At 42.9% G+C, this 15,341-nt stretch overlaps 1 protein-coding gene across 1 annotated transcript in view; it reads left to right on the plus strand.

Annotated features, from left to right (window-relative positions):
• Positions 1-13,559, plus strand: part of LOC135512365 (PDZ domain-containing protein 8-like) — a 71,180-nt gene extending 57,621 nt beyond the window's left edge. Inside the window, exons 4-5 of the mRNA XM_064934342.1 lie at positions 6,898-7,060; positions 7,234-13,559. Of these exons, the coding sequence (XP_064790414.1) occupies positions 6,898-7,060; positions 7,234-9,488 (2,418 nt within the window). The 3' untranslated portion in view covers positions 9,489-13,559. The remainder of the gene's footprint in view (positions 1-6,897; positions 7,061-7,233) is intronic.
• Positions 13,560-15,341: the final 1,782 nt, after the last annotated feature.

The raw sequence follows: 15,341 nt of genomic DNA on the forward strand, positions 1-15,341 counted from the left end.
GGATGCTGAAACTCATTAGGATCCAGCTGATGGTTTGTCGTCAATTGAATTTGCTTCGTGACTATAGCAGTGTATAGCAGACCATTCGATCTGATGTTAAATTGTCTTTTGTCAGTCGCAGCCTTGTGTGCGATTTGCATCATAACCAGCGACTGAAGTGGATTGCAATGCTTTCAGAGGCAGACATTCTCAGATGAAAGCCTCCGGTTTAGATCATACAGCGTTTCCGCTCCTGGCACAAAGAAGATATTAGCCTCAGTAATAGCGGCGGCACCCTTGATATTCACTCTGCCCAGCTAAATGTTGAGCTTGAATTGCTTTATGTACACTCGGGTCCAAAATGATTGGCACCGTTGATAGATAAACGAAAAAGACTGAATGAAAATAAATAATACATTTAACATTTCTGAGCTATATTGCATGCTACATTTTTTAAATAATATTTTATACTAATACAATTACTCAGAGAAAGAGATTTTGATGAACAAGTCCACATATTTTACAGTAGGTATGGTCTTTTCTTTTTATGCAGCTTTCCACCACTGGTGTACGTGGCCAAAGAACTCTATTTTCATATAATCTGACCACAGCACAGGTTCCGATCCAAGTGCCATTGCCGTTTAGCATACTCCAGGCGTTTACATGTGTTGGATGACATGAAAATATAGCTCTTGGGCTAGTGGTGGGTTTGGCTTCGAAAGAAAGATTAACCCATACCTACTGTAAAATATGGTGGTGGATCTTTGACGTTATGGGGCTATTTTGCTTCCACTGCTCCTGGGGCCCTTGTTAAGGTCTACGTCATCATGAACTTTACACAGTACTAGGACATTTTAGCCAAAAACCTGGTTACCGCTGCCAGGAGGCTGAAACTTGGACGCAGGTGAATCTTCTAGCAAGCCAGTAACCCCAAGCACACATCAAAATCCATAAAGAAATGGTTACTTGACCACTAAATCAACATTTTGCAATGGCCATCTGAGTCTCCAGACTTGAACCCCATTGAAAACCTGTGGTTTGAATTGAAGTGGGCAGTCCATAAGCACAGACGAAGGATATCAAGAATCTGGAAAGATTACTTATGGAGGAATTGTCTAAATCCCTCCCAATGTGTTCTCCAATCTCCTAAAACATTTTATTAAAAGGCCCAGTGCCATTATGTTTGCAAGGTAAGGGTATTTAAAACAAGGGTGCCAATAATTTTGACCCCTATCTTTTTGAGAAAAGTAAATATGACTTGTTAAACAATATCTCTTTCTCTGAGCAATTGTATTAGTGTAATTCTTTTGGCATAAAATATAGATTATACAGTATTTTGTATATTTATTTTCTGAAGTCGAGTTTGCTCGTCTTTTATCAAGGGTTCCAATAATTTTGGAGCTTACGGTATGTGTGGTTTTAGACCCTCTTCTGAATCTCACTGGCCTCTTATTTTAGAAAAGGGGGAAAACAACATGTTTTCTTTGGCAAGATTGGCCTCCATAGTTTGACTTACCTACAAAATGTGTAGTTTCCTCCTCTAATATTACAAGAGCATGCTGTCAACTCTGTTTGACACTTGTAAAAAAAATATATATATATATATAAAAAAATTTAATATATTAGTGTAAGAATGTGTGTGTGTGTGTGTGTGTGTGTGTATTTACACAGTTTAAGTCGAAAGTTTACATGCACCTTAGCCAAATACATTTAAACTCAGTTTTTCACAATTCCTGACATTTAATCCTTAGATACACAGTGGTCTTCATCATTGACTTGTGCACAATTTTGATGACTTTAAAGGCTCTTGTGCACAGTTTGTCTTTACAGCTACTGTTAGCTTTGCTGTTCTCCTAGTTTCCCCACAAACACCTGTTGCCTTTTAAATGTCGTTAGGGCATTCTAGGAAAGGGGAGCAACGTGGCCAGATCAGGTTAAGCCGTGAGGCAGAGACCTGCATTAAATTAATTTGGAATGTCTCAAATGAAAAGGCAGGTTCCTGGGTCCACAGGATTTATAAACGGGTTATAGGACTAACTTAAAAAAAACTGCTGTCCATACCATATAATGGCGGCAGGTAGCCTAGCGGTAAGATCATTGGGCCAGTAACCGAAAGGTCACTGGTTTGAAAACCTGAGCTGACAATATTTGATTTTGTCTGTGCCCTTGAGCAAGGCACTTAACCCTAATCTGGCTGACCCTGTAAAACAACACATTTCACTGCACCTATATGGTGTATGTGACAATAAAACTGATTTTTTTTGTTATTTTTATTTTAAAAATTACAAAAAAAATAATTGTCAGTTGCCTCCCAATGTGACAAGGTCTACAGGCTATTTTCATGGTTCACACCTCCAAGTGTTTTTATTTTTCTGGTGTATTGTAAGTATTTTTAAACCATCTGCAACATGTGTGAACATAGTCAAGATAGTCTGCAGTTCTTTATGATTGCACAATCATTTGATTTCCAACAATAAAATAGTCAAATAAATATACGTCAAAAGCACAAGTTACCATTTTACTTTTTCTGATGATACCTGAAACTTTTATTAGAAATATAAACCATTATGATCTGTTCTTGCCTACAGTGTTGCATTGTGATGTAGCCACATCTCTTTATCTCCAAAAGGTTCCCATCCCAGGTTTGAAATCATCCGTCAGCTTCAAGTGAATCAACCCCCCTCGGCTTGCCAGCTCATATAGATCATTTGCTTTTTCATCCCCGCCCCTAACTCGATCAGTGCCCTCCTTGAGAATTATGCCAAATGACAGCTGGGAAATTACAGTTGTTCGTCTCAGTCTCTCTGGCTTCTCTGAGTCCTCTCGGTCTCCCCTTCTCCCTCAACCATCAATCACTCATCACATTTGAACTCTCATTCAAGATCTGACCGACTTCATCAACTTCCTCCACAATTCTATAGTTGTGTTGGTGTGTGCACGATGTTGATAGTTGGAATTGTCCCATGATGACATGGTGTTATGAGGATCTGCATACAATAGAGGGGGACTCCAACTTTAGACGGACTGCACTTTAGCGACACATGCTGTCATGTTGCATTGGGCCATGGAGACACAAAGCAGGCTGCCCCGACGTCACAACCGGTGAATGGTGGATACGTGACTTGTTCTCAGTGCGTTGTGACAGTGATTGAGGCAGCTGGTAAACTCCAGGAGCCTCATTTATCAATCATCTGTAGGCACAAATCTGTGCGTAAACGATGCAGGGTATCATTTCCACGCAAGGTGTGAGATTTATCAATATGAACGTTTGCTTGAGAGTGAGCGTAAATTTACATCCATGACCATGCGTACGCACGGTGTCAATTGGTCGGAATACGGGAACTGCTGGTCAAGCGTAGCCTAGTGAATGGGTCAAATATATGTTGAAATTATAATCAATTTTTATTGTGAAGTCATGCAACAAATCTTGACAGTGCTTTTGTTACAATAATAATCCTTATAAAGTACAGTTATTTGTTTAATTAGAGGTGCAAAGGGAAGCCATTGTTGAAATACTATTAAAGGAAATGGAATGAGAGCTGGCCGATCTTGCTCTGTTGGAAGATTTGGCACAGTTATTGTATTTTGCAGAGAGCACGTTTTTAGAGACAGGTGGGACTTTTTAGCGCCAAGTACAAATTGGATCATCAGACATAGTTTCCCCAAACCAATGTTATAGGATTTTTGTAAGGATTTATTACCTACTTTAGAAAGGCAAGCACATGCCACTCCGGTGCACATCCAAGTGCTCACAGCTCGATGGACTGTGTTTTGGATGTGATCATTCGCAAAACGAACAGTTGCATACAATTTCCTTACACCATCTCACAACAGGTTAAAGTTGAGGGGTTTCTTTGCCATCAATAGGTTCCCAAATACGAATGGAGCAGTAAACGGCACCCACATCGCCATAAAAGCTATGTGAACAGAAAAGGCTTCCACTCACTCAACCTATCACCTGCACATTGTGTGATGCGCAAAATACGCTGCTGAATGTGGTGGCCAGGTGGAACACACAACTCATCCATTCTGCAGAACAGCAATGTTGGCCTGAGCTGTTGAGGATAGATAGCTTATTGGTGAGTGTTGCCTACTCATTTAAAGTATATTTGCCATTGCTAAACCAACTTGAATTGTTCTAATGTTCTCTATTTGTAGCTATGCTTTCATTTCTACTTGTCAAGCCACAACCGAGCGAGCCAAGTAAAACCGTTTGGTTTTACGTAACCTCTGACACTAGCACCTCTATCTCTGTATTCTATCTTTTTCTTCAAGGCAAGGAAACATTGCTCAATCCCCACACCATTACACCACCGCCACCAGTCTGTACCATTGACACCAGGCAGGATGGGCCCATGGACTCATGCTGACTCTGCCATCAGCATGACTCAACAGGAGCTGGGATTTTTGTAGATTGCAAATTGTCCGATTTTAATATTTGACTAAAACATGATCATTTCAAACTTGCTTACATACAGTTGAAGTCGGAAGTTTACATACACTTAGGTTGGAGTCATTGAAACTCATTTTTTCAACCACTCCACAAATTTCTTGTTAACAAACTATAGTTTTGGCAAGTCGGTTAGGACATCTACTTTGTGCATGTCACAAGTAATTTTTCCAACAATTGTTTACAGACGAGATTATTTCACTAATAATTCACTGTATCACAATTCCAGTGGGTCAGAAATTTACATACACTAAGTTTACTGTGCCTTTCAACAGCTTGGAAAATTCCAGAAAATTATGTCATGGCTTTAGAAGCTTCTGACATCATTTGAGTCAATTAGAGGTGTACCTGTGGATGTATTTCAAGGCCGACCTTCAAACTCAGTGCCTCTTTGCTTGACATCATGGGAAAATCAAAAGAAATCAGTCAAGACCTCAGAAAAAAAATTGTAGACCTTTGGTTCATCCTTGGGAGCAATTTCCAAACACCTGATGGTACCACGTTCATCTGTACAAACAATAGTATGCAAGTATAAACACCTTGGGACCACGCAGCCATTATACCGCTCAGGAAGGAGATGCGTTCTGTCTCCTAGAGATTACCTGAAAGGCCGCTCAGCAAGGAAGAAGCTCCAAAAACCGCCATAAAAAAGCCAGACTACGGTTTGCAACTGCACATGGGGACAAAGATCGTACTTTTTGGAGAAATGTCTTCTGGTCTGATGAAACAAAAATAGAACTGTTTGGCCATAATGACCATGCCGAAGAACACCATCCCAACCGTGAAGCACGTCGGTGGCAGCATCATGTTGTGGGAGTGCTTTGCTGCAGGAGGGACTGGTGCACTTCACAAAATAGATTGCATCATGATTAAGGAAAATTCTGTGGATATATTGAAGCAACTCTGACCATGAGAAACACGATTCTCTGGTCTGATGAAACCAAGATTGAACTCTGGCCTGAATGCCAAGGAAACCTGGCACCATCACTACGGTGAAGCATGGTGGAGGCAGCATTATGCTATGGGGATGTTTTTCAGCGGCAGGGACTTGGAGACCGGATCGAGGAAAAGATGAACGGAGCAAAGTACAGAGAGATCCTTGATGAAAACCTGCTCCATAGCGCTCAGGGCCTCCGACTGGGGCAAAGATTCACCTTCCAACAGGACAACAACCCCAAGCCACACTCCCCATCCAACCTGACAGAGCATGAGAGGATCTGCAGAGAAGAATGGGAGAAACTCACCAAATACAGGTGTGCCAAGCTTGTAGCGTCATACCCAAGAAGACTCTAGGCTGTAATCGCTGCCAAAGGTGCTTCAACAAAGTATTGATTTAATGGTTCTGAATACTTGTGTAAATGTGATATTTAAGTTTATTTTGAATACATTTGCAAAAATGTTTAAACCTGTTTTTGATATGTCATTATTGTGTGTAGTGTAAATTGATGGGATTTTTTAAATTTTTATTTCACTTTAGAATAATTGTGGGAAAAAATCAAGTAGTCTGAATACTTTTTGAATGCACTGTATATGAATCGTTTAAGCTAGTTCAACAGGCAAAAAGACCTGAAACAATTTTTTAAATTTAACCTTTATTTAGCACGTCAGTTAGTCAGCAAGTCAGTTAAGAAGAAATTCTTATTTTCCTAGGAAAAGTGGGTTAACTGCCTTTTCAGATTTGTACCTTGACAGCTCAGGGGTTTGAACTTGCAACCTTCCGGTTACTAGTCCAACTCTCTAACCACTAGGCTACCCTGCCGTCCCATGTTATGCAAGGTAAAGTAGATGTAAATTCTTCATGCTTAGCTAGCTAACATTAGTAGCTAGCCGGTTAGCGCTGACTTACTATGGGCTTGAGACCTACGCACATGACAGTGGGTATTGAAGGCAGGTAACCCTGCCAAAATTAACACAGCATGTATTTATTAACGTTTCAAAATAAAATATTGTAGTCAGGCAACATATGAGATGTTTATAGTCGACTGCTATAAATAGTGTTTACTTACTGTCTAGAAATGAACTTCTTCATTTGTTGAATACTAATATTGTTGAATATTTGTATGCTGTAAGGGTGTTAACTGTTCGGTGATACTTTGGCTTACTGTATTTTCTTCAATGTTCTGATATCCATAGCAAGCTTAAAGTTAGAATCCTTAGTTGCTACATCAATTTTTGGACTTACACATTATTCTATATACCCATTCATTCTTGTAGAATATACCTTATAAATGCCTTATGAGCTTACTTACAAACACTGTATAGCCTCAAAACATGGTTAAAAGTATATTTTTTTATATCATGGATGGTCAGTCCATGCATCCATAGCTCTATCTATACATTTGAGAGTGGTTACATTTCTTAGCATTTTAGCAAAACACTTTGTTATTGTTTTCACTTCAGGATTCTAGTTTGAAAGTGATCCTAAGTTGAAAGTGCTAAGTGTGTTTGTTTCTCTCTGTGTGTTTCAGGCAGAGGTGATCAAAGGGCCCTTTGGCAGTGTGGGTATGACATTCAGGCACATCCCCGACTGTGAGGGTGATGCGGTCCATGTCAGCATTGAGACAGTCACTCCCAACTCTCCTGCTGCCCTGGCAGACCTACAGAGGGGCGATCGACTCATTGCCATCGGCGGTAAGACACTTAAGCCCATGCAGCATAAGTAAACCGACTGTGGCATGATCTGGCAACCCTAAGGATGTTTGAAGTGACTTAAGAACAGCAGCATACAGTAATACTGGATGTATTTTGTTAAGTTGTACTGTTTATCTCAGTATGAGTCTAACATGTTCTCTATCTCTGGGCAGGTGTCAAAGTGACATCCTCTGTCCAAGTGCCCAAACTGCTGAAGCAGGCAGGGGACAGGGTGCTGGTCCTGTATGAGAGGCCTGTGCGTCACCAGAGCACCACCATTGGCCTGGGAGCCCTCCAGGAAGGGCTGGGCCAGCTGGAGGAGCCCGGGTTCATCCTCCCGCCGGGGGGCTATGAGGAGGACCCGGCACCCATCACCGCCCTCGCCGACATATCCGACAGCAGAGACATGGACTCTGAGTTTGAAGAGTCGATTGCAGACCCCAAGTCTAGCCTGCTTAGCAGCAGCGCCGAGGCCAAGGAGGATTTCCTGTCAGTAAACCAAAGCCCCAAAAGGACTGTGGCCAATCTGGCCTCCAAACCCCTTGGCAGCATATCGCCCATCCTCAACCGCAAACTGAACTTGGCAGGGCTTCAGTCACCGGTCAGACCTCCACCCACACCAAAGCACTCACCACACAAGAGTGGTGAGCCAGGAGAGGGGCCACAGCGCTCCACTGTCCCCCCTCCATCCCCACCCACTCGCCCGCTGGTGCCCCCTAGACCCCACATTAAATTAACGTCAGCCTTTTCTGAAACACAAAATCTGCTGGAGGGGAGCGAAGCTACCACCGCACCTGAGAAAACTCCAGAAAAGACTCCTACACACTCCACTGGAAGCAATGGTGACAAAGGCAGTGCTGTGACGACACCTGTGAAACAGCCCGAACCAAAGCCGGCGGTCAAACCACCCGAGCCCTGCGAAGAGCCACCAGGGGCCCCCTCCGCTCCCAGCAAGCAGGACCTGGCCAAAGACAAGGTGTCTGAGAGCTCCATCATCACCCGAGATATCATGGAGGACCACTCAATGTGGGAGTCCTCAGAGATCATGTTCCGCAACCGGACGGCCCATTGGGGCAATGGTTCTGTGGTGTTAGCGGTGGAGAGCAACCATAAGTACCTTAACACGGCCCTGTGGTGCAAAGACCCCTTCAAGCTGGGCAGCCTGCTGTGTCTGGGCCACGTCAGCTTGACACTGGAGCATGTGGCCCTGGAGTGTCTGTCCACGTCTTCGTCTGAGTACCAGAGCACTTTCAGACTAGAAGCCCCAGAGCCCAGGGCCAGCGTCAGCCGCACCGCCCTGCGCAGCCTTAGTACCCACAAGGGCTTCAACGAGAAGCTCTGCTACGGAGACGTCACACTCAACTTCAGCTACCTGGCTGATGGAGAGTCAGAGATGTGTGGTGGGCTGATGGAGGGTGAAAAGAAGGCCAGCATGCTGGATGACGAGCTAAGGGAGAGGGAACAGCTTTCCTTTGTTCCCCGTGACGACCTGGCCTACAGTGCCATACAGCTGGTGGAGGTGCGCCACAACTTTCAGGACACCCAGTTCCAGAACCCCACCTGGTGCGAGTACTGCAAAAAGAAGGTGTGGACCAAGGCCGCCTCCCAGTGCATGATCTGTTCCTATGTCTGCCACAAGAAGTGCCAAGAGAAGTGCCTGGCCGAGCACCCTTTCTGCGTGGCCACCACCGACCGACGCAGTGCCGACCCGGAGGCCAAATCCACCATCAACCGCGCCACTGCGGGCCTCAGCCGCCACATCATCAACACCGGCTCCCGTCTGCTCAATCTGCGCCAGGTGCCAAAGAGCCGGCTGGCAGAGCAAGCGGCTGATGTGCCAGATGTGGTGCACATCCCCGACATCTCTGACAACGAGAGCAGCGATACAGAAACATACGCTGGGGCCAGCCCCTCCAAGCATGCATCCGGCGGCAGCACCAAGCTTGTACGGCGGGAGGGAGGACTTGACGACAGTGTATTTATCGCAGTGAAGGAGATCGGCCGCGACCTTTACCGGGGCCTGCCCACTGACGAGCGCTCTCAGAAGCTGGAGCTGATGCTAGACAAGCTGCAGCAGGAGATTGACAAGGAACTGGAGCACAACAATGCCCTGATGCTGGAGGAGAGGGAGACGGGGGACGCCCGAAGGAAGGCCCTGATCACGGCCGCCCTGGCCAAGTCTGGGGAGAGGCTCCAGGCTCTCACCCTGCTCGTGATTCACTACCGGGCAGGCATCGAGGACCTGGAGTCTGTGGATAGCACCGGCACCTCCCCCTCGGAGCCACATGGTTTCAAGGATAAGGGGGTGGCATTGGAGGAGGCCTTACTGGGGACAGAGGTTTATGACAGTGACATATGCAGCCCAGTGGAGGCCCAGCTGCTGGATGACATCACAGAGGAGCAGATCTGTGTTGAGGCGCTCCACTAGAGAGGACAAGGACGAGAGATGGGCTTCAGAACATTTTTCTGTGGGGGTGGTGGGGTGAAGGTTACCTTCTGAAGATCAGCTGAGGCGGTCTGGTGAGGGTGAAATTGTTGATTTGTAAAACAATTGGTCACGCAATTCATACTTGGTTTGGGGAGACCATTCTTGTTGTCCCAAAGAACAGCAGTTTAGTTTTCCTAAAATTATACTTTCAAAGGGAAGCTGGAAAGCTAGATGGTGAAATTTGCATTGAGAATCCGTGCTTCATGGCAATCTGTAAGTGCTTGGGATCACAAACATTTTAAAACATACATATATAAAATTGGCTTCTATAATTTAGCTTTTGTTGACATTAAGGTGCCCTGTAACTTGTTTTCTATCACTTCAAAATGTGAGTTTAAATGTTTGTTACAGTTCAGTATTTTATCACTAAAAGTTACAGCAACCGCTTTTCCGTTTTGCAGAAGATTACAATCAAAATGTGGTTGCCATTGCAGGAGCTATGCAAATAGCAAATGGCTCTGTTTTATCCAAATTGTATTTGGGGAATACATATTAGTTTGATTTGTTTTACTGTGAGCAACACAAGCATATTTTTTTAGACTGGACACCGTGTTGTGCGTCTACAGGAAGACAACAGTGTGGAAATGCAGAACAAAAATGAAATCCTCCACCATATGGAAATGTATGTTTCAGATGATGTACTTTTCATATCTTTACTTTGTGAGCACTTTTGATTTGAATGCATAATCTATTTTTAGAAATCACCTATGACTTTCCTCTTCTTTTGGACTTTTTGGATTTTTTGCAAACTACAAGCTCGTGATGATTGAATGACATGGGCAATAATGTTGTGGGGGAAGATGGTCTCTCCCCTGTCATCCTTGGTTCAGTTTATTTATAGGCCAAACATGTATGACCCATTTTTGTTTAACCATCATAACTGTACATGTTAGTTCTCTCTCTGTTACAATGTTTTCTTAGCTTTTTGGGTGGAGGGATAGTTATATAATATTTTTCTCAAATGTATCATTTTAAAATGTTGTAAGTTATTTGATTAAGCACCTGCTTTCGTGTTCTTGCCCCCCTTCCAAATCGTTTTTTTTTTTTTTTTTTTTTTTGTATGGATATAATATCCCTCAACTAAAACACAACTATGGTGGTGGTGGTTTTATCCAATCATGTTACTTCAGACGGAATGCTTGCTTTTGAAATGATTCTTGATAAATGCAAAGTATTTATGTAGTCGTGGCAGAAAGTTTTTATTTATATGGTTCATCTCAGTATGAATGTTGTTACAGGAGCACATGGATCTCTGTTTTATTTTTGCACTCTACAGTGCCAGTCAAAAGATTGAACACACCTACTCATTCCAGGATTTTGCTTTGTTTACAATTGTCTACATTGTAGAATAATAGTGAAGACATGAAAATGACAAATTTACACATGTAATCATGTAGTAACCAAAAAGTGTTCAACAAATCTACATATATTTAATATTTGAGCTTCTTCAAAGTAGCCACCCTTTGCCTTGATGACAGCGTTACAAACTCTTGGCATTCTCTCAACCAGCTTCATGAGGAAGTCACCTTGGAAAGTATTTCAATTAACAGGTGTGCCTTGTTAAAAGTTAATTTGTGGAATTTCTTTCCTTCTTAATGCGTTTGAGCCAATCAGTTGTGTTTTGACAAGGTAGGGGTGGTATACAGAAGATATAATTTTACCAAATAGGGCTAAGTCCATATTATGGCAAGAACAGCTCAAATAAGCAAAGAGAAACTTCAGTCCGTCACTACTTTAAGACATGAAGGTCCGTCAATCTGGAACATTTCAAGACTTTTGAAAGTTTCTTCAAGGGCAGTCACAAAAACCATCAAGCACTATGATGAAACTGGCTCTCATGAGGACTGTCACAGGAAAGGAAACACCCAGAGTTACCTCTGCTGCAGAGGATAAGTTCATTAGAGTTACCAGCCTCAGAAATTGCAGCCCAAATAAATGCTTCACAGAGTTCAAGTAACAGACACATCTCAACATCAACTGTTTAGAGGAGACTGTGCGAATCAGGTCTTCATGGTCAAATTGCTGCAAACAAAGCACTACTAAAGGACATCAATAATAAGGAAACTTGCTTGGGCCAAGAAACCCAAGCAATGGACATTAAACTGGTGGGAATCTGTCCTTTGATCTGATGAGTCCAAATTTTTGATTTTTGGTTCCAACCACTGTCTTTGTGAGATGCAGAGTAGGTGAACGGATGATCTCTGCATATGTGGTTCCCACCGTGAAGTATGGAGGAGATGGTGTGGGGGTACTTTGCTGGTGACACTGTTGGTGATTTGTTTAGAATTCAAGGCACACTTAACCAGTGTGGCTACCACAGCATTCTGCAGCGATACGCCAGTCCCACTAAGCGCAAACCAGATGGGAAATCATTTGTTTTTCAACAGGACAATGACCCAACACCTCTAGGCTGTGTGCTGCCTATTTTACCAAGAAGGAGAGTGATTGAGTGCTTCATCAGTTGACCTGGCCTCAATAATCCCCTGACCTCAACCCAATTTAGATGATTTGGGAGGAGATGGACCGCAGAGTGAAGGAAAAACAGCCAACAAGTGCTCAGGATATGTGGGAACTCCTTCAAGACTGTTTCAAGAGTGTGCAAAGCTGTCATCAAGGCAAAGGGTGGCTACTTTGAGCAATCTCAAATATAGAATGTATTCACACTTTTTCGGGGGGGGTTACTACATGATTCCATATGTGTTAAGTCATAGTTTTGATGTCTTCACTATTATTCTAGAATTGAGAAAATTGTAAAAATAACCATGGAATGAGTAGGTGTGTCAATGTTTGACTGGTACTGCATATCTTTATTTACTTCGTTTGGTGACTGGTGCGGGTTCTGATTTATAAATGCTCTGTGCAGTTATGATGTTATAAATGCTCTGCGCAGTTAGGATGTTATAAATGCTCTGTGCAGTTAGGATGTTATAAATGCTCTGAGCAGTTAGGATGTTACAAATGCTCTGAGCAGTTAGGATGTTACAAATGCTCTGAGCAGTTAGGATGTTACAAATGCTCTGAGCAGTTAGGATGTTACAAATGCTCTGAGCAGTTAGGATGTTACAAATGCTCTGAGCAGTTAGGATGTTATAAATGCTCTGAGCAGTTAGGATGTTATAAATGCTCTGAGCAGTTAGGATGTTATAAATGCTCTGTGCAGTTAGGATGTTATAAATGCTCTGTGCAGTTAGGATGTTATAAATGCTCTGAGCAGTTAGGATGTTATAAATGCTCTGTGCAGTTAGGATGGGGGGGAGGGGCGACACTGATTTTTAGGGTAAAGTTCATTTAAGGAGAGCATTATTCTCTTCTCAAGGGGCCCAAATCCTCTGGATAGGATCAGTATGACATGTATTCTGTTCTCACCAAGCTAATTTATATTGCAGTGTACTTCTGTGGCTGTGCTGCTATTTGCTTCAGCACAGGACCAGAGCTGGTTAAAATCAGGACTTTTGGGGTTAGACAGGAGGACAATATACAAGGTGTGAAGGGGAAAGGAAGCAAAGCAAAAAATGTCTGTGCAATAGACGTGATGCTCTTCTAAATACTGTCTTGGCTGCTACTTGTTGATCTCTCTTCAATTGTTGTATATTCATATTTTTGTAGGAAATGAAGACAAATGTGATAATCAGGAAGGGAATCTTCAGTTTGCAATCTCTCCTTTTCAGTTTCTCGTTGTTTCTCTCCGACGCAAAAAAATATCTGCCGTAGTTTAAGGGTCAGTTAGGTAACTTGGGGGACCCTGGGGTGGAATTGAGCTCATGAGGAGAGTAAACAAAACATATTTTTGGTCTGTGTCTTGCTACTTCCATTACTACTGCTGCAGCTATTATAAATCTGTGCTCTCTAATCCCATTCATACGCTGTTTCTCTCTCCCCACGATTCACATCGTGTTATGGCGTTCTGCTTTTGTGATTTGTTTTGTAAGAGGGATGTTGTACACAGTTCTAGAGGTGGATCATGTAATGAAGCGCTATTGTACATAGCCTCAATAAACAAGCTCATCTGAAGCCCCTTCCTGCGTGTTTCTACTCCAAATACTCTTTGAATTACAAAATACTGAACTCATAGTCTTACAGTACCTTCAGAACATGGCATTTGCTCCTGTTAAATATTTTCTTAGTGAAACATTACATTGATCTAATGGTTTTTCTCTCACACTGTCCTGTAGACACAGGGAAAGATAAGGTAGCCATCGGTCTTATGGTAACTGTAAAGTTCCTTGGTGGAATGGGAACGGAGCATCTGGTAAGTAATTGGTGCCCAGTGGGGAGACTGACATGATAAGTACAGTGTGTCTCCCAAACATGGGAAACTGGTGACACCCCCCCCCCCCCATCATCATAGCCTGGTCCCCCATCATCCTTGTGTCTCCCACTACTGCTTCGAAGACATCAAGAATAGGAGGCATTTATCCTCAGTCAAAAACAATCATACCATCAAACATGTAACAAACTTAGGTTGATTGAATCTACTGCTTAAAAAAAAGATATCCAATGTTGACATATTCATATTCAATCCAAACATTTTTTCAGAGCAACATTTATTTTGGGGTTTTCCATCCCCACTGAGTAACAACATATATTACACAATCAGCACACTTTACAGGTAAACAACCAGTCCAGAATATAAAAGGTCAACATTTGTTTTTGTGTACCAGTTAGTAAGTAGTTGATATACACACAAACCAATTACATACATGTCAGAAGGCACACACACCAACATGGGCACACACACACATATGTTTGTGCATGTGTGCAATAGATTTCTAATATAAACAAATGACCAATATATTCATCTCTACACCCTAGGTAAATATGAACAAAAAAGGCTGGGGAAAAAAGCTGTTTGTCAGCTTAATCTTACACTCAAAATATATGAATCTAACCTTTTAAGTAACAAAATTTTTTTTTTTTTTTTTTTTTTTTTTTTTTTAAACAAACATGCATATCACAATTATTGGCACCCCTGCATTTAGTTATTTGAGCACCCTCCCCTTTCCAAGATAACAGCTCTGAGTTGTCTTGTAATGTTTGATGGGGTGGGAGAACACAGGAAGCAATTTGAGACCATTCTTCCAGATCCTTGGTCCTCGCTTGTGGAGTCCCATCTTCAGCTCACCCCACAGGTTTTCAATGGGGTTTAGGTCAGGGGACTGGGATGGCCATCGCAAAACCTTGATTCTATGGTCAGTGAACCATTTTCTTGTGGATTTGGAGGTTTGCTTTGGATTGCTGTCCTGTTGGAAGATCCAACGACGACCCAGTTTTAGCCTCCTGGCAGCGGCAGACAGGTTTTTGCCTAAAATCTCATGATGCTATGTATCCTAACCAGTGGTGTAAAGTACTTAAGTCGTTTTTGGGGGCTATCTGTACTTTACTATTTCTGTTTTTGACAATTTTTACTTTAATACATTCCTAAAGAATGTATTATTTTTGAAATATATTTTTTTACCCCATTTTCTCGTTATCCAATTGGTAGTTACAGTCTTGTCTCATTGCAGCAACTCCCGTATGGACTCGGGAGAGGTGAAGGTCGAGAGCCGTGCGTCCTCTGAAACAAGCCACACTGCTTCTTAACACAATGCCCACTTAACCGGGAAGCCAGCCGCACCAATGTGTCCGAGGAAACGCCAAACACCTGGCAACCGTGTCAGCATGCACTGTGCCCAGCCAGCCACAGGAGTTGCTAGTGTGTGATGGGACAAGGACATCCCTGCCGGCCAAACCCTCCCCTAACCCAGATGACGCTGAGCCAATTGTGCGCCGCCCCATGGGTCTCCCGGTCACAGC

This window comes from Oncorhynchus masou, chromosome 24 (assembly GCF_036934945.1).
Source record: "Oncorhynchus masou masou isolate Uvic2021 chromosome 24, UVic_Omas_1.1, whole genome shotgun sequence".
In the NCBI taxonomy this organism is placed as follows: domain Eukaryota; kingdom Metazoa; phylum Chordata; class Actinopteri; order Salmoniformes; family Salmonidae; genus Oncorhynchus; species Oncorhynchus masou.